The sequence below is a fragment of the Barbus barbus genome (genome assembly GCF_936440315.1).
Source record: "Barbus barbus genome assembly, chromosome: 46".
NCBI classification, from domain to species: Eukaryota; Metazoa; Chordata; class Actinopteri; order Cypriniformes; family Cyprinidae; genus Barbus; species Barbus barbus.
The window spans coordinates 23,305,143-23,331,947 of NC_136724.1; the positions used below are offsets into that span (position 1 = coordinate 23,305,143).

The 26,805-nt window shown below is 38.9% G+C and overlaps 1 protein-coding gene across 1 annotated transcript; it reads right to left on the bottom strand.

Annotated features, from left to right (window-relative positions):
- Nucleotides 1-4,464: 4,464 nt before the first annotated feature.
- Nucleotides 4,465-18,171, bottom strand: LOC306865199 (uncharacterized protein). The gene is made up of 4 exons (XM_079409666.1): nucleotides 18,081-18,171; nucleotides 16,262-16,362; nucleotides 13,091-15,735; nucleotides 4,465-8,251 (listed from the first exon to the last, which is right to left on the bottom strand). The coding sequence occupies exons 2-4, from the start codon at nucleotides 16,359-16,361 to the stop codon at nucleotides 6,662-6,664; spliced, it is 4,335 nt and encodes a 1,444-aa protein (XP_079265792.1). The 5' UTR covers nucleotide 16,362; nucleotides 18,081-18,171; the 3' UTR covers nucleotides 4,465-6,661.
- Between the last annotated feature and the right edge of the window lie 8,634 nt (nucleotides 18,172-26,805).

Sequence of the window (26,805 nt, forward strand, 5' to 3'; positions counted from 1 at the left end):
CAGCGAGTGACTTCGCATGGATCCCATCTGACTACTGGAGAATGGAGATTGAGCCATGGGCGTCCCAGGATGATATCCACCGTGGGCCCCTCCAGTACCAGGAAGGTGATGGACTCCTCGTGTAGACAGCCGACCCTGAGTGTCACGGGAGGAGAGCGATACCTCACTCTACCACGCCCCAGCGGCTTTCCCTGGATGGTCTCGACTCGGAGCTCCTGGGGTTGCCGCCTCCGGGGGAGATTGAGGTGGGTTAGTAGAGCTTGGGAAATGAAGTTCCCCGAGGAGCCCGAGTCGACCAGGGCGGAGACTGTAAGAGAGGAGTCTGGGGTGAGGAGTTGTACTGGCATCAGCGATAATGCAGAAATATCTGGTTCAATTTGAAGGGTACTCACCGCGGGGCGTGGAGGTCGAACGGGGCATTCCCGGATGAAGTGTCCTGGTTTCGCACAGTAGAGGCATAGGTTGGCCGCGAGGCGGCGCGCACGTTCCGTGCGGGAGAGGCGGGCGGTGTCTACGAGCATGGGTTCTGGTACTGGGGAGCTGGCAGCGGGTGAAGCTGACGGGGAGGCGGATTCATCCTCGAGGCAGGCGGTGAGGCGTTGAGAGATGCGAGAGGCGCATTGCATGAAGGTTTCTAGTCCAACACTGTCATCGTAGATGGCCATCTGGGCGCGCAGGCGGGGATTCAAGCCGAGGCGGTAGGCACTCAGTAAAGCTGCTTCGTTCCAGCCGCTTGTGGCCGCTAGAGTGCGAAACTCCAAGGTGTAGTCATCCACGGACGCCTCTCCTTGGCGCAGGCGAAGAAGACGATCCTGCACAGAGATGCGTCCCGCGGCGACTCCGAAGACCTCCTTGAAGTGGCTGGTGAACGCTTCGTGGGAGTTGATGATGGTGCTCTGCGCGTCCCAGATCGCCTGCGCCCATAGCAACGCCTTGCCGGACAGGAGGGAGGTAAGAAAAGCCACCTTCGATCTCTCGGTGGTGAACTTACGGGGTTGTGCCGCGATATACAGGGATACTTGCAGCAGGAATCCGCCACACCCCGCCGCATCACCCGCGTACTTGGACGGAACGGCCACGGGACTCTCAGAGGCAGGTGGTGGGACAGGTGGCGGAAGAAGGGAGGTCCGGAGAGTATTGAGAGATGCGGCCAGTCCAGGATCGCTTGGACCTTCCCCTGGTCCATCTGGATTCCTTCGGGACTGATGGTATAGCCGAGGAACTGTACCGTGGAGCGATGGAACTCGCACTTCTCCAGTTTAAGGTAGAGCCGGTGCTCTCTGAGCCGCTGGAGGACCTGCTCAACGTGGTGGCGATGTTCGGCCAGGTTCCGGGAGTAAATCAGGATATCGTCGATGTAGACGATCACGAATTGGTGGAGGAACTCCCGGAACACCTCGTTCATGAAGCCTTGAAAGACGGACGGTGAGTTGGAGAGGCCGTACGGCATAACCCGGTACTCGTAGTGCCCAGATGGAGTGTGGAACGCCGTCTTCCACTCATCGCCCGCCCTTATCCTCACGAGGTTGTACGCGCTTCGCAGGTCCAACTTGGAGAAGATGCGGGCCCCACGGAGTTCCTCGAGGGCGGCCGGGACCAGGGGAAGCGGGTACGGGAGTTTGACTGTCTGCTCATTGAGTGTGCGGTAATCTATACAGGGCCTCAAGCCTCCGTCCTTTTTGCCCACGAAGAAGAAGCTCGAGGCGGCGGGGGATGTTGACTGCCGGATGAAGCCTTGTTGAAGAGCCTCCTTGATGTACTCCTCCATTGCCTTGCGCTCCGGGATGGACAGGGGGTAGATCTTGCCCTTAGGCAGTTTTGCTCCAGGCAGCAGGTCAATGGCACAGTCCCATGGCCGGTGCGGTGGTAGGCGAGTGGCTGCCTGTTTGCTGAATACATCCTGGAACGCCTGGTAGTCAGATGGGACAGTACACTTCACCTGGGGCTCAGGACTTTCGACTAGAGTGGAACAGACTGTCAGGGGGGCAGGGTTCGTAGGGATCCTCTGTACTGACTGCAGGCAGGACTGGGAACAGAACTCGCTCCAGCGAGTGACTTCGCATGGATCCCATCTGACTACTGGAGAATGGAGATTGAGCCATGGGCGTCCCAGGATGATATCCACCGTGGGCCCCTCCAGTACCAGGAAGGTGATGGACTCCTCGTGTAGACAGCCGACCCTGAGTGTCACGGGAGGAGAGCGATACCTCACTCTACCACGCCCCAGCGGCTTTCCCTGGATGGTCTCGACTCGGAGCTCCTGGGGTTGCCGCCTCCGGGGGAGATTGAGGTGGGTTAGTAGAGCTTGGGAAATGAAGTTCCCCGAGGAGCCCGAGTCGACCAGGGCGGAGACTGTAAGAGAGGAGTCTGGGGTGAGGAGTTGTACTGGCATCAGCGATAATGCAGAAATATCTGGTTCAATTTGAAGGGTACTCACCGCGGGGCGTGGAGGTCGAACGGGGCATTCCCGGATGAAGTGTCCTGGTTTCGCACAGTAGAGGCATAGGTTGGCCGCGAGGCGGCGCGCACGTTCCGTGCGGGAGAGGCGGGCGGTGTCTACGAGCATGGGTTCTGGTACTGGGGAGCTGGCAGCGGGTGAAGCTGACGGGGAGGCGGATTCATCCTCGAGGCAGGCGGTGAGGCGTTGAGAGATGCGAGAGGCGCATTGCATGAAGGTTTCTAGTCCAACACTGTCATCGTAGATGGCCATCTGGGCGCGCAGGCGGGGATTCAAGCCGAGGCGGTAGGCACTCAGTAAAGCTGCTTCGTTCCAGCCGCTTGTGGCCGCTAGAGTGCGAAACTCCAAGGTGTAGTCATCCACGGACGCCTCTCCTTGGCGCAGGCGAAGAAGACGATCCTGCACAGAGATGCGTCCCGCGGCGACTCCGAAGACCTCCTTGAAGTGGCTGGTGAACGCTTCGTGGGAGTTGATGATGGTGCTCTGCGCGTCCCAGATCGCCTGCGCCCATAGCAACGCCTTGCCGGACAGGAGGGAGGTAAGAAAAGCCACCTTCGATCTCTCGGTGGTGAACTTACGGGGTTGTGCCGCGATATACAGGGATACTTGCAGCAGGAATCCGCCACACCCCGCCGCATCACCCGCGTACTTGGACGGAACGGCCACGGGACTCTCAGAGGCAGGTGGTGGGACAGGTGGCGGAAGAAGGGAGGTCCGGAGAGTATTGACCAACTCCTCCAGCGTGTCGACGGCCGTGGGTGGCCGGGACTCCATGACACGCGTTGCTGTACTTGGTCCGGTCTTCTGTCACGAACAGACTAGGAGACACGGAGGAGTAAAGTCAATACAGGGTTTTATTTGGATAGGTGCAAGGGTGAGTGCTGAGCGGAGGAGCGGGGACAGGATCCAGGAAGGGAAGTCGGCGGTGCGCACTGCCGCGGGGAGGACCAGGACAAGGAAGTTCCAGGGGCGGTGGAGAACAGGAGCGGTGGAGACCAGGAGCGGTGGAGACTTGGAGCGGGGGTTATCGGGAGGTCTGCAGGTAAGTAAGACAAGGTTAGAAGTCAGGCTAGGTTCGGGTAGTGAACGGTAGACCGGACGAGGAAGGAGTGCTTGTGGTGAGTGGATATAGTGCTGTTCATTAGCCGGTGACAGGTGCGGGGAATCAGTACTCAGGTGATTGGGATCTGGCTAATGAAGGTGCAGGTGACTGTGATTCTCTGACACTGCTGGACTCTAAACACCGTCGAGCTGCTCTTGACAGTGGGAAAATAGTGTCTGAAAATAGTGTCTCCAGAGAGGACGAATCTTGTCCTGTCCGCCGACATCCCACACGGTGAAGCAGATGTTCTTGTATACAACAGTCTCTACATTAAAACCTATAGTAGGGATAGTGGTCACCAGCGCGGCAATTTTTTTCATCCCTAATTGATGGATGTCTAAAATATAAAAATAAGGAGAAGCCTAAAACAGGCCTGAGGCCCGGCCAAAAATACAAATTTTCTGGCTATTAGTTGCTTTCTCAATATTGTTGCTGTATTTTAAACAGTATCTCACAGTTTACATTATGCTGCTGTCAGTTCCTGCTTTATTCCAGGAAATTCATTACAGTAATCACTGCAGTATTTTGCATCAGTTAATTGAACAGATGTTGTTATCCAAAGCAAGTTACAAATTAGGTAAATAAAATCAAGTGTGATGATAGAATTTTTTTTTAGATGAATAAAACACTGCAATTTCAATCATTTATACTGTTGTGTTTCATATACCGGACTAAAGGGCTAAAACCCCTGATTCATGTCTATCATACTCATAAATAGATCATTATCAACAGATATATAATCACCTTTCAGCTGAGTTGAAACTGGCAGAAGTCTCCCGTCCTTTCTCCCGGTGTCAGTCCTGGCTCAGTCAAGTTCGGGCCTCTTGGAACTCATAATAAGGGTTTTATTCAGGTTCCGATAACTAGTTATTATTTATTAATCACTCAGAGACTTGTTTAAAAGGGTTAACGAATCGCCAATACAATGGTTTCGTTTTATTAAAAACAGTAACTCATAAGCAAATAACAAAAATAACAGCGAGTAAAATCTTCACCATGAATGTTGGTCTCGTACATTCATTGTTTCAGCATTTTATAGCCTTGCATATCATTTGCATTAATCACATAACAAACCCTCCCATCACTTTCCCCTCTTCTCCCCCTGCCTGTGTTTTGCCTCCTCTGCTCGTGCAGGCAGGAAACGTAACCTTCTCTACAGAAGCTGCACAAGGCAGGGTCGGAAGTTCAACAGAAAAAAGTTATAACATCTTCAAACAGCAAGCATGCATATCACTATTTTAAACTATAAGGAAAGCGGCAACACCTCAGAAAACATATGTTAATCTTGTATACACTTGTCTAAACCACTATATCACACCTCTGGCAGGTGTGAGTAACACCTTAAGTCTCGGTCTCATCTAGAAATTCGTCAAAATGCATCTCCTAGTATAGACCGCTCTCTTACAAAACAAGCAAAATAATCACATAACAATTGTAACTACAGTACAAAGCAATCAATACTCGTGCTCTTAAATATACAGCACATACGTCCTTGGTACAGCATCCAGCATTTATATGTCTATGATGGGAGTTTGAAGTTCTATTGTCTCTAATTCATTTGTTACCATTTGCAATTCAGCTGAAAAATCATACAACTTAAGTATTTCCCTCATTAACTTCATTATTCTTTTATTCACCAATTCTTGTTTCCTCATTAACTTCAGGATAAAATCAGTAAAATCTTCTTAAATCAAAACTTTACGAAACTTGGTGAAAACATATGTCAGACGACTCTTAACAAGCATACAAAGTTTCAGCGGAGATCGGACCATAGGTGGCGCTATACCAGTTAAAAAGGCCTCAAAAACACAATATTTCTGTATAAAATGACCTCAAATTGTAGATAATGTTCATATATTCACACAAACACATGGCCTTCATATCATATGTTAGATCTCCTCATCCTGAGCAACTGTGCCTCTGGGAGTAATGCTGTGCATCAAATCATTCATTAAATATTCACAAATATGTTAAAAACCTACTTTTGCGAACTAGTCCTAGATTTTTCGCTCAATCAAACCACTGCAGTGCAACTCTCTGGACTCTCTAGATCAATAATTATCAAAAAAAATTATAATAATTTTGTCCTTTGGTTAGCTATAACAGGTCATTTAGAAAAGAGGTGTGGCTACATATACCCAAAAGCCTATAAAACCTAAACAAAAACCTTATATGGTGAAAACATGTCAGATGACTCTTAACAAGTATGAAAAGTTTCATGGAGATTGGCCCATAGGTGGTGCTGTAACAGTGAAAAATGCCTCAAAAACACAGTATTGCTGTAGTAAATGACCTCAAATTGCAATAAAATCGTAGCAAAATTTAAGAGAGATTGGGCAAAAAATAACACTATAACAGTTATAAAGGTAAAAAAAACAGTATTGTATGAGAAATTGCCATTTCTAACCACTAGATGGCAGCGAAAGACCACTAATGGGCTCATTAAACCCTAAAACAGCACTGCTATACAACATTTAAACTCACATTTAGATAAAGTTGACCATTTTGTTCATACGGTTATGTCAGACTTTACAATTTTGCCATATTATAATCACAGAGAAACCTGAAAATGACATAAACTATTAAAAAGAGATGACTTGCAAAAAGTATTGTCACCTGTCATTTATTTCAAATGTGTATATCTGCAACAAAATGTGTGTGCATATATGTCCGTGTGTGTTAGTGTGTGCAAGGATGCTTATTGATTATTAATATGATAGTTTAACCATTTCATTTCTATGTGTGTGTGTGTGTATGTGTGTGTGTTTCTGTGAGCCTATTGTCCATTTTCGATGTGTTTCACTGTCAGCTATACATCCAGGTTGGCATAGACCATAAAAGCATACCACCTTAAGGCCTTAAAAGGCTTTAATATCGCTTGCAGCTATATTTATTATTATTATTGTTAAGTCTTATTTAAATGTTTCTGTTCTCGTGTCAGATATGTATGTATGTATGTATGTATGCATGTATTTACCAGAGCTTCTTAAAAACCACAACAAATTCCTCGTGTGTTTGTGCACACTTGGCAAATAAAGCTGATTCTGATAGCTTTACATCACATTATTGACATTCTATTTTCAGCATCCAACAGAGAGGTATTATCTGAGTTTAATTTTTATATATCTTCTAATGTAATCTATAGTTCCCTGTTTTTCTTCTCCTGCTCTCTTCTTGATGTTTTCCAGTGTTTTGGCCTTTTCAATTTCCTTTATCTCCTTCAGCTTCTCAATCAGAAAATCGATGTGCTGAAGTGTGAACACAGAATCAGTCTTGAGAGCGATCATCTGCAGAGTTTCCACACAGACAAAAGCTTCATTCACTAGCTTTACTTTATCTTTCTCTAATTCTTGCAGTTCTTCTTCCAGTTTCTTGACCAGAGACACACCATCCCTAATCTTACTATCAAATTTCTTCTTTAAGTCTTCATATGTCCTCTTCTCCTTCTTTGTCTTTGTTACATATATTTTTGCTTCTTTGACGTGTTTGCTGTAGTGGTATTTATTAGTGCACACTGTACAGTGATTATTTCTCATCATGCGGCACCGTGAGAGACCACTGATCCACCAGCATCCTGGATAATGACAGTTCTCCTCACAGACAGAGCAGCACATCGCCATCTTGGCTATAGCAGGATCAATATCAACCAACACCTTGTAAGGCACTTCAACTTCATACTCAAAGTTCTTGTTTTCTTTGACATCTTCCTTGTTCTTCTCCAGAGCTTCTTGAGTTTGTTTCAGCTCATTTTGCTTTAGTTCCATCATTTGAACACGTGATTGTAGATTAGAGACATTTGCCTCCAGCTGCTTCCGTTGTTGTAACACTTCTCGAGTCATCTCCAGGGATTTTGGTTTTATTGTGTCAAGAAACTTGAACAATCCTGCCATTCCTTTAAAACTGAGATTAAATGATTGATCCAACCTCTGTGTATGTTCTTCAGTACCAGCATCATCTTCATCTTCTTCATCAACAGCGTCTGTCTGACAGTTGTTAAAAAGGAAAAACACAGGCTGATTCTTGTCATTTACTGCACACTTGAGTTTAGCCTCTTTAACAGCCGTCAGGGCATTTTTAGGACGCCCTCCATCTGAGTGTGTTAAGAGCAAGACAATGTTTTCAGCAACAGCTCTTCCAAATAAAGACTGAACAGCATCAAATATGTAGATTTGTCTGTCAGAGAGTTGATTCTGTGTTGCTTTAATCACCAGACACACTGCATCTATTTCATGGATCCCTTCTGCAGATTCACTTAAGCTTTTAAAACTCACAGCGATCTGTTTATCAAGATCAATTCCATGAGAGTCTCCATATCCTGGTGTGTCGATGATTGTTAAATCAAATATACTCTCTTGTAGATAAAACCCATAAACAGTGATGATGGTGGTCTGAGTGTGAGCTGATGTTCGGTCGCTCTGATCATCTGTGATCTCAAACCAAACCTTGTCTTCTCTCTGAACACCTAAGCTGTAGTTGATCATCACATTGATCAGGGTTGTTTTTCCTGTTCCTGTTTCTCCCACCATCAGAATGGTTTTATGGGGTTTGTTTTTGTCTCTTTCACCAAATGTTAGTTTTCTATATCGTTTTTTTTCATATCGATTCAAATTGTATGTCTTTGTTTGCAGACGGTATAGAGCAGGATCTCCATCTCCAGTTGAGATGCTTTTCTTGAGGAGATCATTTATGTCCTGTAATGTGAAGCATAACAATAACAATGAATATAGTTGTGTGTACAGTACATGTTGTACAATATTATAATTTGAAATCATATCAAACAGGAAAAGCAAACGTGGCACACCACAGCTCCAAAAGTAGAAAAATATCTAGGCTCTTCGAGCCTAAAAGCCCTTCATCAGACAATGAACACGTATATTGCCCAGCCCTTATATACAGCAAAAAAACAACTTCATTCCATCACACAAGACAATAAACATGAAACATAAAAGTGAAAACAACAACTGACTATGTACGTTGGACCATAAACATATTAAAAAAAAAACCTGACTGCAAAATATACATAAATGAACAATATTTCTCACAACAATCATATAAAAATACCTAATATCAAGAAAACAAACATAATGAACACCAAGACTGAATCAAATATACATAAAATATAATCAATCCAAACACAGATCAATGTCATAATTAAAGAAAAGTGAGAATATAACATTTATCGTTAAAACCAGTGCTTGAAGTGGAAAAAAAGAAGTGCCGGTATTAAGTTGTCTAAGGGTGTATTCACACCAGGAAATCCACTAGTTCACTTGCTTTGGTCCGGCCCAATTACAATGTTGATTTTTTTGTTTGTTTGTTTGGTGCGGTTCGCTTTCACACTGCTCTTTTTGCAAGTGGACCAAAACTGTAAACAAAACCACACGTGTGCTGAAGGTCATCCATTTATTGGCTCATCCATTCAACCATACCATACCAGAATTCCACCTCCACAGCTGGGTTTTGGTACGGTTGTTTGGTCCACACCAGAGTGTGATTGCTGTATTCACACTTGCCCAAAAGATCCGCACCAAATGGGGAAGCAAACTTGAGTTCGATTCAATCGAACCAAACAAGACAGGTGTTAATACACCCTAAGATTTACTGCACGTTCTCATGTTCCCCGAAAAGTGCAGATGTATCGATACTCGAAACCACGATCAGCAATGCAACAACTGGCTGGCAGCAGGACAGCAACGTGATAACCTCATTAAAAAAGACACCTGACGAAAAACTTGACAAATTTCTGGACTTTTATAATAGATAAATGAAATGTGCACTGTTTTTAATTTATTTTAATTTATTTTTTACATGATTCCCAATTATTTATACTCGTGATTTCTAGTATTTGTACAGGCTTTACATTTTTATTTCAATGTTGGAATTAGCAATTCATTTAATTTTATCTTTGAAACCGATTTGTTACGTGACAGCATTAATTAAAGTTTCTTAAGGGTCAAGATCAAGTTATCTGCATCTCCTGTGCTCCATAAAGCCACTCTCATAATATCTGTCAGTCATCACTCAAATTAATTTTCTTAAAATTCTGCTTAAAAAGATGCATTATAATACTGTTTACATGAAAAACCTCCCGAGCAGGTTTAAGCTTACAGACCTGTTGCTATGACAGCTAGGATGTGTCTAGGATGAGCTTCGAAGAACCAAATGATCCAAGATCAAGCAAAATCAGCAATAATCAAATCCAGCTAACTGAGTTAACGACGTACAAAGAACGGGCCCCTGGTAAGGGGAATCAGGTGTGTTAGATAAGGGAGACGTACAAAAGGTGCAGAGTAGGGGCGCCTCCAGGACAGGTTTGGGAACTGCCCTAGTCCAAAGAGCAATACAACATATAAATGATGTTAGTTGTTTTACAAGAAATCGTTCCTCAATTCTTAAACGTTTTACCTGTAGAGGGATGATTAAAAGTTTGTGTTTTATACATGTATGTAATGAAGAGGTTGAAGAAGATGATGGTGAGTTCTTGAGCGATGACAAGACAAAACCAAACAGAAAGTGTTTAGCAGAGGCTGGTTCAGAGGGTAAAGGATACAGATGGAAAACCTTGCATTCAGCAAGTAGACAATTTAACACTCAAATTGCTGAACATCGAAGCGCACTCAGACATCATGACCGTAGAAGTCCAGTAGCACAACACTTTCTCAAGTTTAGACATTCCATTTCAACTCTACAATATACTGGTATTGAAACTTGGGTGATATTAATAATATACTTTTAAAACATGAAGCATATTGGATTTAGAATTTGAACACATTGGGCCTCATTCATGAAACACGAGCAGGGCGAATTTTTGTGTAAGTCGTTCATAAAGCAATTCTGACGTAAACTTTCATATTCATGAAAATGTTTATATATTACCGTATTGACCCGAAATAAGACTATGTTTTTTTCTTGGAAATGCATCTGAAAAAAAAACACGGTCGTCTTATATTCAGGGTCTAGACTTTAACATGTCTATAATACAACATTAGGTGGCGCCAAAAACGCATAAAACGAGTGTGCCATGAAATATGTAATATGTAATGTGTGTCGTAAGATCGCGAGTGAAAACAAAAGAAAAAGAAAAGCTTATAGTGGCATAGTCGTGACTGTCATGTTAGCCTGATGGGAACAAACTTCAGCTGTAAGTGACTTTAAAAGGTAAGAGAGTACGCAGATTTGATAAACTACAATAAGATTTCACTTCTGCTGTTATGAGATGGATAGCCTAATTGTCATATAATTCAGATGGGCTACCTGTTTTTTTTTTTATGGTTTATCAAAAAATGTATATTTTAAACAGTGATTGGTAGTACATTTTACCAATATTTACCATACTTTCAAAACAAAAATTTAAATAGGAAAAATATGCAATATGAAAATTATTTAAGAAAAAAAAACAGAGCATTTGGTTTTCAAAAAGTCTTTTTCCAAAAGGTACATCTTGAAAAGGGGGGTCGTCTTATAATCAGGGTTGTCTTATATTCGGGTCAATACGGTAATTACCATATCAAATTAATAGTAATTTATATCAGGAATTCGGGTAGAATATGTTTTACATAGTTTAATTTCATGTGAGATGGGTGCCCTTAGTAAAACTACTCAAGTTCAATTTAGGGATTGTGCCAAAATAGGACAAGCAGTGGAAAAAAAAACTATTTTATTAATTTTATTAATTATTAATTTATTAATTTCTATTCAATTTCATAGAAATAACAGCTGCAATACTTTCCATGTGTGCATAAGAAGAACATATGCTTTTAGGTGTTATATCCAAGCCAATGAGCCATTATTTGGAACCTCAATGAAACAGAGGTTAAAAACACGTGAGCAGAAACACAGAAAGAACTAGAAGAAATAACTGCTACCATACTTTACATGTGAGAGGAAACCTGCAATATGGATGCAGACAAACTCATGAAGGCAGTCATTCAAAAATGCTGTGCTACCATTCTTTATAACTAAGAGTAACAAAGACAAAATGTGCTATACAGACTGATTTACAACACGTGAATTCAATTATTTATTCCGAAAGAAATAAAAGTGAAATGAGTGCCTGGTGAAGAGGGAGAAAAAATGAGTATAGTTTATATACAATTCACAAATCATTTTGTGAAAGAAACTCTTCTTCAAATTATATTTTAAATGATCATTAGGCCAATTGCCGCCGCTTCTTTTTTTTCTTCAAATAATAGCTACATTTTTTTGCAATGATTAATTTTAAATCTAGCTTGAATCAAGGTTTATCAAATAATTATTTTGCACCAAACTACTATTTAAAGAATGGTAAGCATGGGCGACCTATTAAATAGTAGGTATTAGTCATAACCTCTGGCTAATGATCAGACTGGAGAGTTTATGATCATGGGGTACACGTACATACATTCCTAATGAAGTAAATATAAAGTAAAGAGTTAAAGAGAAAATCAATGTCAGAAGTATACACTGTAAAAAATGAATCATGGGTCTTGTAATTTTCATTTAAAAAATTAAGGTGATACTTTAAAATAGTGTGTATATTTCATTAAAGAAATTGTGATTCAGTGTTGTGTAGAAAATATTGAGGACTTTTTACTAATAAAACCAAGAGATGTGTTTTCCTCATTTTTTTTAAAGGAATCTTCAGCAGTTTTGAGGCTTGAATTTAGGAACTGATTAAACTAAAAAAAAAAAAGGAAAGAAGGCTACCTGTTTATTTTAAGAGAATTAGCTCAATTTTGCAGTTTTATTTTAGAGGTGATTGTTAGTTCCCAGCATGCTTTGCATATAGCTGGATGGAGAGTGAATTTTGAAATTAAATGCTATTTTATGTGTTTTTGAGTGAAGGGAAACATCTATTAATGTTTAATGTTCAGTTATGTTTGACATTTGAAAGAGTTTCTGTTACATTGAAGATTCCATTGTTCAGTGCAATAGTTACCATTGTGCAGAAGAGTAGTGCATATGGTTCTGGATACTACACCTCTAAGGTATCAAACCTTGTCCATTGAGCAGTAGCTTTGCTAGTGCTAGTGCAGTACTTTCCAGTATTTCTCAAGTATTTTCCTACTTGAGCTGTTTGTAACATCTTTGCTTTTCCTGTTCTTATATTGTTTTTGTGGTTGTGCACCCACATTGATCTTTTGACCTGATGGATGTGCGCACTTTGATGGAATATTTTGAAATCATAAAATTATAAAATGTGCACTAACATCTGTTTTCAATAGGCCCTTTCACATGACCACATTAATACATTAACATTATACATTATTACATGCCCATCAAATGTTAAATGTCAGTTTAGTTGTCATTACATTTTTTGTTTGCATCCCAAATCCAGTTTGCTGTGAAGCTGTATGAGGTTTACTTGTATATTACACGTATAGACTATCAGCAATGCTTTTCATGTGCACATCAGACCAGTGATCGAGATGGAGAGTATAAGTCATGTGAAAAGCCTCAAGACTAGAATAACAGTGCTAAATTATATTGTAAAAATAAATTCAATACTTATACAGTATATATTCAAACTTTTTCATGACTGAGCATCATACCTTTATGATAACTGAGGTGACATCAGATTGAGTGATGTAGTTGAGTTTTCCCACTGCTGCATATTTCATGTTGTACTCAGTATCTGGTCTGAGATCAGTCAGAGTCACTGTATTCTGGTTCTTTGACACAGTTTGAGATGTCCAGTCTTTCTCCTCCTTCATTTTGTACAGTATTTTGAGCTCCTCTGTAGCAGGACACGGTGGACACACTTTCAGATCCACTTGCCTATACCTGACATCTTTAATGACTGGACTTTCTGGTTTTGATGGAGAAGTGAAGCAAACAGCTTCATTACATCCATTTTCATACAGGAGAATGCAGGAACCTGGATGTTTTTCATGGTCTTCTATGGAAACCATAAATTTAGTGCTTTCATTGCTGTGTGACGTCATCAGCTCGTTAAATATTTTCAAATGTTCTCTCATTTTCTCCCTGATGTTTTCAGTGAGCCATGATTGAGATGATACATCAGGTGTCTTCTGTAGATTTCTCATTATTTGAGGATTCATGTAATTTTCTTGCTCAATAAGCAACCCATCTGGCTGCTTAAGAGAACTGAAAGTGTAACAAAATACATTCTCCACCTGAATATCTGACAAATATGAGTCCAAGTTTCTGTTCACTTCGGCTCCAAGGTCCAGTAACTGATGAAGGAACTCATTAACAGTGTTCAGTTCTTCTTCTTTTACTGTGATCCACTCCTTTAGATGCTTTTCATTAAATGGAGACTCATCATGAGCTTGTAGAAGATCCATCAGAACACTTTTTTCACAAGCTTTAACTGATTGGATCACAGATTTAATTCGGTCACTGAAATCTTGTCGGTACATTTCACAATTTTGCTGCATATCTTGAATTTTTTTATAAAGTGTAGTAAAAGTTGTCTCCTTGGTGTTTTCCAGAAGTACACTGCACTTGTTTTCAGCCCAACTGAGATTTTCAATCGCAGACTCTTTGGCTTTGATGAGATTCTGGTTTATGACTGTGAGACGCATCACATCACTGTCTACGGTGTAGCTGAGTTTTCCCACTGCTGCACATTTAATACTGTACTCAGTATCTGGTCTGAGATCAGTCAGAGTCACTGTATTCTGCTTCTTTGACACAGTTTGAGATGTCCAGTCTTTTTCTTCCTTCATTTTGTACAGTAATTTGAGCTCCTCTGTAGCAGGACACGGTGGAGACACTTTCAAAACCATTTGTTTGTATCTGACATCTTCAATGACTGGACAGTCTGGTTTTGATGGAGAAGTAAAGCAAATGGCTTCGGTAGATTTTTTTTCATAAAGATGTATACAGGAACCTGGAATATTTTCTATTTCTCTTGATGCAACAATAAACTTCACTGATTTGCTACTGTTTGAATCAATCAAGTTTTTAAATACCTCCAAGTTGTTCCTCATATTCTTTTGGATTTCGGGTGTGAGCCAAGTCTTGTGTTCAGATTCAGAGCTTTTTTCTTCATTTTCTTTTGTTGAAGAGCTCAGGTAGGTCTTTTGTTTAGAAAGCAGCACATCTGGCCAGCCCAATGATGTTAAAGTGTAGATGACCAAATGTGTAACTTCAAGATTCATTAAATTTAGTTTTTCTACCTTTGCTCCTAAATCATTCAGTTGTGTGAGCAATGATTTAATGATGTCAGATTCTTCCTCTTTCTCTTTCAGCCATTGTTCAAGAGTGCTTCTTTCAAATGGAGATTTCTCATGATCGTTCAGCAGATCGATCAATGCTGTATCCTCTATAAATTTTCCTCTGATCTGTGGTAAGAGAGAGCCAAGTTTCTTCATGAGACTCAACCTGCACTGGTAGCAGTTTTTCTTCATGTCATTGATTATGTCATGAAATGCAGTAAATGTCAAAGCAAGCGTGTCTGTCAGAAGGTCACTGCATTTCATCTCAGTTGTACTTAAACTCTCAATTACAGATTCAATATCTGTGCTTAGACCTATGCTGATTTCATGCTGAAACTTCACAACTCTTGAGAAAAGTTTGTCCAAAGGATAAAGCCAAACTCTCAGAGGAACTGCATGTTCTTTGTTTTCTCCCAGCAGTTTGGGAAGATCTTCAAAAACCTTCATAGCATCTTCAAAAGAGGTCGGATTACATGGAAGCTGGAAGTCGCCATAAAATGTACAGCTGAACTTCTGGGCAGCAGTCTTCTGACTGTCATTCAGTTTAATGTTTGCACCAGCTGAAATGCCTTTTAGTTTCCCAAAGACAGCATTTACATCTACGGCTATCACCCTTTTGTCCTCATCTGATGAAACTTCTCTGTCAAACACAAAGAAGGCATCTGCTCCATACAGCACTGCTGTCACTACATGTGTGGCTATATCATTGTCATAATGAGCCATTTCTCCAGAAGGAAAGTGGTTTATGATCAGTTCTTTAAACTCAGTGGTTGAATGATAATGTAATGTCAGTCTCTGTTGATTGAAAGATTCCTTGGTGTCTTTAAGATAACTGGCAGCTCCACTTACATTGATGAGTCCACCTAAAAAACTCAATTTCAGACAACCATCAATATTCAGCAATCGAGTTTTTTCCTTTATTGAGTCTGAAGCCGTGACTGTAAAAACTGTATTAATTTGGGTTGTATGGCTTATGTTCTGCTGCAGCTGCTCTTTATTCCAAAGTCTGATTCCTGTATTGGAGAAAATGAAGAATGTACATGTAAATACTTTATTCATTCATTAAACTGAATTTTAATCAGCTCCTTCACTTTTTTTTCCCCGCAGACAACACAGCATTATTTTTTTGTTCTCTTCCATTTGCAGAGCTACCAAAAAGTACAAATAATTCAAACCAGTATGAGTAAAAAGAGAATAAAATAAATGATTGTTGAATATATCAGAAATACAGAAAAAGACACAATTCTAAATATGGAATTATAATAACAATTATAATGAAGTATCATATATATATATATATATAGTATTATATTCTCTATGGGGACTTAAAGGCTATAAGATCTAAATGAATGCTGGGGAAGATATTTATGTAAGGCTGTAAAAGATTACAATTGCCAACTTTTTATATAGTAAGCTTTTTAGTACAGCCCCATAAATATTAGATAAATTATTTAACTCTTTTTTTTTTTCATGTTGTGAAAACATTGAGACTTAATAGATTTGTAGCAACAGTACATTCAGCCCATCATATTGCAGCACCTGGAACTAGAGCATCTCTCCTGCAGTCATACAGCATCCCCAGCTGGAAGGGTCTCCCTAGAGCTGCGGTATCTATTGAGTTCACTCCCACTGGATCCATGCTGACAAAACACAGAGAAGAAGAAGAAAAAAATCAACCAATGAGATTACTGATAGAGGTTTGGCCAATATTATTTATTGAGATATTCACAGGTGTCAGAGGTTTGTTCATCAGGTTTAGCGCCATCTGATGGTCACAATGCACTTAAATTCCTTTTAAAGGGTTAGTCTTTAATATATTTACTGTAACTCCGATTGAATTTGTCTGAAAGAAGAAAGTCACATACACCTAGGATGCATCTAAGGTGAGTAAAACACGGCCTAATTTTCATTTTTGAGTGAACTAACCCTTTAAGTTTTTTGCATTGTAAGTATTATAGTTTTGCAGCCAATTCAGCCCTAATCACAGACTTGTATATGTCTGTGTGCATAGATTATTTCTGGTGTTCTATTATATTTTTGTTTTGTTAAACAAAGTGTGACCTTATACGGCGTAATTTACCTAAGGCATGATTGAATAGTTTCTCTAACAGTCATATAAACAAAACAATTAAATACAGTCTCAGTTGAGTATACAGAATAATACAGTTATAATACAGTTTTACCCTTTTGAGAACAGCTGGCACTCTTATAAAGCAATGTGATGCTAAATAATGAAAATACTATTTTTCTCACATAACTGATTATGGCTATAGAAGATCTAAACAAAATGATAACATACAGACCAACATTTTACATAAGATGGTATTTATTTCATTATTGGGCATTTCCACAATCAGGCTAAAGCAGCCAATCAAACCACGACACCAAAATCACTGTTTCTGAATTGAAGAAGCACACAGTGGCGCAAAATGAGATCAGTGGCGCATCGGACGCAGGGCACGCGATAACTTCCCCGTGCTGGGTTGCATCGAATCATTCATGTGTCGACGATAGCCGTTTCTCAATACCAAGTTCGCAGAGTCTGGACTTCCGTCCTTTCGAGTTTGGACTTGCCAAGTTCGACTCAGAAGAACGAACTCTCGAGGACGGGAGGACGAACTGAATTCTGGGTTATGGCCCGTATCAAGTCCGCACAAGTCACCTCTCGATGCATCCTCGGTAAAAGGGGCGGATCAAGAACACATCCGGGGATTTGAACTGGACTTGGCTAGATGTGAACTTTGAATTGGAACAGTACTTGGGCAGCGACTGATGACGTTTCACAAGTCCACAAGAACACAAGTACAGACAAGTACGCATATTGAGAAACGGTCAGGTCCAGTGGCGTGCACAGAGGGGCAGAGGATAAGTGACGTTACGAGGCACAAAAGAGGAAGTGCCGTCAGTTTTTACTTTTTTTTACTTTCACTTTCTGTATAGTGAATTGACTGCGATTAAGACGTTCACCGGCATTACTCTTAATAATGCATATTTTTAAAGAATAATGTGTGTGTGTGTGTGTGTGTGTGTGTGTTCACTGTATTTGTCGGTGTTCATCAAGCAGTCTCTGGTATTTTTAAAGAATAATGCAGCTATAGGAATAACGTAGCATTATATAAATCTATAAATATTTCTGCCTCATCAGAATCCATTGGATCACAATTTTGGATGTTAATTCAAACACTCGCTGGTAAGTTTTGAGCTGAGAAAATGTTTTAAAACATAGCTGGTAGACTGATATGAAAACAATTGGTGCTGATTCAGTCCTCTTATTGTTTATACAATGTTGTCCTTCGGTACTTTATATGGTCCTTGCTGTAATAATGCAATAAATCAGTTTTAAAATGGATCTACTTACTGTTTTTGATGCTTCAGTCCCAGATGACTTTAAATACTTGCAGGCAAACAGTCTACTGAGAGCAACGCCCTTATGGTCATGTGATTTATAGGAAGGAAAACAGGCTGTTTGATGGCATTTATAGAACAATGTAATTCCTTTCCATTGAACAAACAGAACCAGTTGGTTAACTTTTGCACGAATCAGAATTGACATTTTATTTCAGTGTACAGATGTTCTGAAATTGTATTGTGATTATGTATGGCAAGAATATTATTATTATATTAGTTACAAAATGTGCAAATAAACAGTAAGCAAAAATGAAACAATGCTATTTAATAAATTATAAAAACAAAATAAAATGCAATGCAATTTAAAACTAAGACAAAGAACAAACGCTAGTCATGGTACTAAAAACAGCACAGACTCCATATAAAACATCAGAGACCAGAGTTTATTTGCACTATAGAGCATCTCAATAAACTTTGTAAACCGTCCATTTCCAATCAGAGCTGTTTTAGTGGTGTGTCGTGGGTTGTGTGATAAAGGAGATGGAATGTAAACGCACAATTTACGCAAATGCAAGAGGAAAAAGTTGGGCTAAGAGGCTAAATTTCTATGACAACTTGCAGTGTTACATATCATCGAAGCTGAGAAAAGAACATAACACTGCAGACAACAGGTAAATGCCGTTATTGCTGTTTTCCATGTTCGTGGAGTAAATATGTTTACATGGCTTTTTTAAAAGGCCTGGTAGACAGTGTTTCGCTTACATTTGGCCAGTCAGCGTACATTTACATCACTGATAGTTCCTATGGAACTGTTTTAGACCCTACTCTGGAGTAGGAGCTAATTAGTTCCTCCAAACAGAGTTCCTAGAACTAGAACCGTTCCTAGTTCCTGCGGTGTGAACATGCCAAAAAGTGGGTAGTTCTACAATTAGTTGGGGTACTATGAAAAGGTTCCCGTGGTGTGAAAGGCCCTTTAGCCGACACTGGGTACTAAAACTGAGCCGACACTAGGTCACAATGCCAGTACTAGTCTTGTTCGCTAAATTATATATATATATACTTACACTTACTCGTACAGAATCACAACTTCTAAAATATGTGTATTCAGGGTTTGAAATTAACAGTGGCTTACTTTTCATATATTATGTTCACTCATTAATTTCTTGTGGAAGATCATGCAAGCAAAATCTGCGCAAGTTTAGTGCAAATACTGAACTCGTGAGACATCATGACATTATCGAGTATATTGCAAAAAAAGTTAGTTTTGTTTTTTGGCTAGTAGAAGTTATGAATGGCCGGTAACTTAAAAATTTAGTAGCCAAATTGGCTGGTGAGTGAAATAGTTAATTTCAATCCCTGTGTGTATTAAAGACTCCAGTTTTCACATAAAACAAGAGCTTTGAATAATTTGTTTTTCCAAAGATGACAAAGATTAAGGGTTTGACACTTACACCATTTCTTTTCATGGCATCCCAACCAACTACCCTATGAATTACCCCATAACATCCATATCCCCCCCCCCCCCCCCCCCCCCCCCAGTATAAAAATGACAATGAAAATATGAGTGACATTACAATTTATTTGGAAAAAGAAAAAAAAATCCAGGGGCTTCCTCAAGTAAGCATACCCTAAAAGAGGGACAGATTGACAGAAAGAGAGACAAAAAGGGTAACAGACAATGACACGTGTTATTCAGACAATCTCAGACTTATAACATGATTGGTAACTCTGGTAAATGTTAACATTTGACACTCGCATTCACATAAAGAAGCCTTATTGACAAGTTTCAGTGAGTAAGGCAAAACACACAAGATATAGTATGCCACGTAGATGAAAATATTGCATCTTTTGTAGCAGAAATAAACTGCTGCAGAAAAAAATTAGGTGCCATGCAAAAATTAATGAGTAACTGCATGACTCATTATAAATGGAGTAAAGAGTACATTTACTTGTTAAAAAATGTAGTGATGGAGAGTAAAAGTTGCTAATACCTTTGATACTCAGTAAAGTAGCCAAAAAGATACTCAAGTACAGTAATTAATTACATTTACTCATGAAATACTTTACACCACTGTCAAACTCATTGCTGTCCTTCTCACACCTGCCTTTGGAAATGTGGAGATCACTGCCTTCAAAAAACTCAAATGATTCAAATTGATCTTCAACTTCTGGTCTTCTTTGTGCAATACTGGTCTCTCTTACTTTATCAAGCAGTGTTCTCCAACATCTCACATATTCGAGAGTAGACAATAAATAAATATTGACATTAGAGGTTGAAGAACAAATACAAAATGAGGAAAAAGGAAAGTGTGATATAGCTTGTGTTTTAAATATTATACCTCTTTGTATGCCTTTACAAAGTGTGCAATGTCACATCCCACATGTTTTATGAGAACAAATTAGATTTTTCCCTCCTCCTACAATAAATATTGAGGTTGAAAAATATACTTAAATATAAGAATTCATATAAGACTAAAACGATTGGTAACCGAGGTTCGCATATTTTGTTAAAGGCTATAAAACATGTTGAACATGCCAACAAAGTGAACAGTGAAAAGTTCTCTCTGGGTGCAAATAATAAAGGCTTTTAATGCAGACGTGTGGTTCAGTTAATAGGTCTGATAATCATTGAATTAATCTTGCTTGTTTCTCATAAAAAACATTTGAAAATTTAGGCTATATATAGGTTATATATTTTATATTTCGAGTAGGCCTACTGTTTGTAACATAATGAAAATGAAGACAGTTGTATTATCTCAGTTTCAGAGAAATGTTTTAGACATTGAAGTCCCGAACCGCACATTTAAAGGTAATGAACAAGCAACTAAATTGCTCCTAAGTTGTAGGTGTCGCAGGAACTTAAGTGTCATTCGCTCCGACCTAAACAGAAGACTCTGACATTACGCTGCTATGACGTATTCGAGCTCATTTTGCTTATTTGTTTGTTTGTTTTTACCAAGCACCACATGAAAAGACATACGAATACATACGAAAATAAGGACACACATATATGGGCATTATTTAACTTAAATGCTTAATTTACCACAAAAATTCTGCTGTATTTTCAAGGTGTGCCACATATAAGACATAAGACTAACAAGTTAATTCCTGTTTCATTCAGAGCACTACGAGTTCTAGAGTATAGGGATTTGTAACAAATTTTAGTAATAAACAGAAAGTTGAGATAGAAAACAATCTCCTATTAATCACCAGCCAAACACTCCACTGCTGAAAGATCTTTGACACATTTTGATACTGTGTCAAATATTTCTTAGAATTTCTATTGAATTTACATACAACTGTGTGCCTTTCCAAACTGAATTTGCCATAGATTTACTCCATTCATCTATTCTTGAATGTATTTTTGCTTGGTTGCTGAAGAACTCCAGCTCTTCCGAGACACAATGAAGGATCTGTTTTTGTCTCTTCTGGGGTTTAATCTGAGAGATTTGTTTTACTGTACAACCTAACATAAGTATTACGAGCGATGATCTGTTTTTTACTCTGTTCATGGAGGTAGATTCATTAGTGGTGTTTGTATCACTATTACTACTGCTCATAGTGTTAGTGATTTCAACCAACCTTTAAACTTATTTGTGCCTCAGACATAAATGATTCCTCAAGTCATGCGTTTTGTTGAGGACAGTATGCTGTGATCAGACACATGATTTTCACCAGATGTACGATAACAGGTGAATTTTCATTCACATCCAAATCTATAGAATAGCTGAAGATATAAAGTTACTTTTCCTCAAATGGCGCTTCACATCGCAGAATAATAGCTACTGCAAGCACAAAAGGAAAAAATTTCACTGGCCTAAACTATTATTTCCGTATAAACAGGAAGCATATACTGTAAATGTATAAATGATAGTCTGACATTCAGCTAATATTGAGTAACTTACATTTTAGAAACAGAAGAGTATTCATCTTTCTACTCTACATACTGTAATATATTTTAATTATAGTAGAATTGTATGGCAAAGTTCAAAACTATTAGGTGCCTTGATTGCAGTATGGTCATGATCTTATTGCTTTATATATATATATATATATATATATATACATACATACAGTATATGTGTATAAGTGTTTACTTCATATGTATATTGGAGTCATTAACTTATGCTGTGAATCATTTGAGGCCAAAGTTTATGTGCAAGAAACATGCTAAAGATTTAATATGTTTAGCAATATAGAAAAAATTATTATTAGTTTCTGTAATATGTTGCACTCGAATGAACACAGATAATCCAAAAATGCTAAACCACTGCAGCTTGTTAAATTTATTGCTATGTGAGGTTAAATTATTTCTTATTTTCTGTTTGTTCTTGTTCATAAAATTTTAGCAAAATTTCAAAGAAAACTCATGAAGCAGTAAACACGTGAGCCCCAAAAATGTCATGAATAATGAACAGCTCAGTCCAGATTCAGTAAAGCAAAGCTTTCATAACTGTAATACAGAAACTCAGATGTCTTACATTTTTCACCTGAAGAATAGGTTCAACGTTTTCTCTTTTGTCCTCTAGATGGCAGTGCTTCATAATAATAGCAAACAGCCTCTTAGTAATCATGATTACATGGGCATCGTTTTACAACAAATAACACATTTTTGCTTATTTGTTGATTTCACTATTATTGCTATGCTAATAGTATAATACACTGTTTATGCTACACTGCTGTCGATTTGTGTTGTGTTCCAGGAAAATATTCTTTTACATCAGTTATCTTAAAATCCACAACTTACAAAAAATTTAAATACAAGCAGGAGTAATAATATAAAAATGTTTGATTCATAAAACATTGCCGTTACAATGATTTATATTTATTATCACCTGAAAGACAGATTTTTTGAAAGAAGGATTCAGGATTTCAGGGTCCCAGTGTTTGTCAGATATTCAGTCATTTTCAGAGCAGCCGAGGCATTCAAGTTTATTTTTTACACAAGCTTGTAAAGTATCCAGGCACCTCTTGTTTCCGTTCTCCTGTTCTCTTGATGTGATCCAGTGTTTCAGCCTTTACGTGTTCATTGATTTCCTTCAGTTTCTCTATCAGAAAATCAGCATGCTGAAGTGTGATCAGTGAATCAGTGTTAAGAGCGATCATCTGCAGAGTTTCTACATGGTGAAAAGCTTCAAGCACCAGCTTTATTTACACGCTGCACCAAGAGAGACCACTGATCCACCAGCATCCTGGATAATGACAGTTCTCCTCACAGACGGCGCAGCACATCGCCATGCTGGCTAGAGAACAATCAATATCAACCCTTTCTTTATAGGGCACTTCAACTTCATACTCAAAGTTTTTATAATGTTTCACATTCTCCTTTTTTCCAGATCTTTGTTTCAGCTCATTTCGCTTCAGTTCCATCATTTGTATATGTGATTTAAGATTGAAGACATTTGCCTCCATCTGTTCCTGTTTCTGCATCACATCTCAAGTCCTCTGCAAGGTTTTTGGTTGTATTGTGTTAAGAAATTTGAACAATTGTATCATTCTTCCAAAACTGTGATCCCATGATTGAGCTAGCCTCCGTTCATCTTCTTTCTCATATTCTTCTTCATCTTCCTCATCAGCAGCGTCTGACTGACAGTTGTCAAACACTGGCTGATTTTGATCATTTATTGCACACTTGATTTTAGCCTCTTCAACAGCTCTCAAAGCATCTGAAGGATGCATTCATCTGAGTGTGTGAAGAGCAAGACAATGTTTTCAGCAATATCTCTTCCAAACAAGGACTGAACAGCATCGAATACATATATTTGTCTGTCAGAGAGTCAATTTTGGGTCGCCTTAACCACCAGACACACTGCATCTATTTCATGGATCCCCTCTGTAGATTCACTTAGACTAAGGAAACTCACAGCAATCTCTTGGTCAAGATTGATTCCACGTGTGTCTCCATATCCTGGTGTGTCGATGATTGTTAAATCTGTTTTACTCTCTTGTAGATAAAACCCATAAACAGTGATGATGGAGGTCTGTCTGTGAGCTGATGTTCGGTCGCTCTGATCATCTGTGATCTCAAACCAAACCTTGTCTTCTCTCTGAACAACAGTTAGTTCTGTTTTATGTGACAGTGTTTCGGAATTTTTGTCATTTTAGTTTCTGCGGGAAAAAATACATAAAAAAACATGTTCCCGTTACTCTTCTGTGTCTAAAATGTAAGTTACTCAATATTAACTGAATGTCAGAGTATCATTTATACATTTATCATATATGCTTTCTGTTTATACGGAAATAATAGTTTAGGCCAGTGAAATTTTTAAAGATCATGTGATTTGCAAGAAAGTTACAAATTTTGTTTCCTTATTGAAGGGACCACACAAAACCACAGTCTGCATGGCAAACATGCTGATGAAGCGGACAGGCGAATAGTTTCAGTTGTGGTTATTGTTATATCAGTCACACACAAGTATGAACTGGAATGAAATGTTGTTTGTACTTTACAGTGAAAACTGCAAACATGTTGCAACTAGGCTGCTGTGAAAGTTGGACAAATTGTAGTTGAACATTTGACCCAAAATACTGTGAATGGCAAGAACCTACAAGATCAAACTAGATCAGAACGTGCACTTTAAATACTGGAGGCAACATCCTTCTGTAAAGGTCATGTGATTTATAAGCATATCATTTTCACCTACTGTTTTTGAAATATTATGTAGTATTCGGACATACTACTGATGAAACATAGAAAAACACTGTCATATAATTCTAACGCCAGAATTTGCCTTACATTTGTTCTTAGCAAGCACTTCTCAAAGACACATGACTCTAGTGTAAGTACCTTTGGAATAAAGACACAAACAGGAAGCATTTACAGCAAATGTTTTGCTGTAACCAAAAATTATGTGTATAATAAAACTCACTGTGAAAGGTATATATAAAAAGGTGAAAGAAAAAAAAAAAATTAAATTTAAAAAATATCATCAAATATATTTTCATGGTTTACGAATTCAGTTTGAGAGTTTTCACAAGTTTATAGATTTCACTTGAATTGGGTTTTGATGAACATTTTAAGATAGATGTTACAAAATTTTGAGGTTTTTTTTATTTATTATTATTTAAAAGGTTTTAAAGCTTTGTTAGTATAAAATTATAGAACTGATGCTCACTTCTGTTTGCAGTTGAAATTGCAATTTTCCCACATGGTCCATAAGTGTCAGTGTTTTCCAATACAATAATAATTCAACAAACCCATGTGGCAAAGACTATAGATATGCATGCAGTCTGCTAGAGTTAAATATGAATTTGTAGATTCTGTCATTGCTCCTGCTGCACTGACCCTTTTTCTATAATAAAATGTTTAATTATTGATCCATGAAGGCTTTCTTTGCTTTCTTGTTGTCGTAACAACAGAGAAAATCTGTCATCATCACCAAAACCGATTAATATGCTAATACAAAAATAAGTAATAAAAGCCACTAAACATTTACATCGGAAATCTGAAAAGTAGGGCTACTGAATGTAGGAACCACAATACCTGTAAACCATTATAATTAGCCTACTGAGATATTAATGAATACATACTGGACCTGAACATTGTTATGGCAAGTGTGTGTGTGTGTGTGCATGTTTATGTGGTTTATGGGGACACACATTTGTATAATGACATGGGTATGACAGAGGTATTACAATATGAAGGTGGTTTATGAGGACACTGCCTATGTCCCCGTAATTCAAAAGGCTTAAAAAACATACTAAATGGTGTTTTTTTGTTTAGGTGTAGGGTTGGTGTAGGGCAATAGCACACACAGTTTGTTCAGTATAAAAACCATTACACCTATAAACCACAAAAACCAACGTGCGTGTGTGTGTGTGTGTGTGTGTGTGTGTGTGAGAGAGAGAGAGAGAGAGAGAGAGAGAAAGAAATGAGAAATCCTTCTGACTCAGAACTTCTTGATTTGTAAGGATTCAGTTGTAATGTGATGCATTAGCTGTTGCCATGGTGCCTATATAAGGCAGCTTTACCACTCCATCTCTGTCCTGCTCCATAGTTAGTACAGACATACCCTGTAAAAACCTGAACAAACAGAGAGAAGAGAATGTCTTGCTGGGCACCAACAGTGACACATGCTTCCAATACTATCAAAGATCTTTCAGCAGTGATGTATACTGTGCTGTCAAAATGTTTCAAAGTGATTAGAATGTTATATTTGAATTAGTATATAATAAAGACTAGAATAAAAATGGCTCCTCTCACTCTCTATAAATACAGTTAAATTGTAGGCTATATATACTGTATAGTGTATATATTAAATATATTTTGTATATATATGTACAGTTTATGTGTTTATTTTATATGTATGTGTAAACAATATTCTCTTGTTCCTGTAAACAAGTCTATTGTTTTTATGTGACTTGTTAAAGATTACGTTATTATAATCAGTCAGATTATTGTAAGATTTTATCAAATGACTCTCTTTTGACTCTCTCAACCCGTCTCTTGCTGGTTTCCATGGGAGACGCTGCAGGTGAATTATGGTCTGTTTGCAGAGAGATTCTGGAATGGATGTGTTTGCGTAAGGAGCCCCTGTTTCCCGCTCACACTCAGCTCATACAGGACCACCGGGATCAGTGAGCTCACGGATACGGCCTCCTGCATCCTGGATGTTCTCCGCTGATAAACCCTGTCCATGGATACATCCGCTCACTTACGGATCTCAAGGGTCCTCACTTCATCCCACTGCTCATGGTTACCATGACAACTGATATAAACACTACTCACAGTGCAT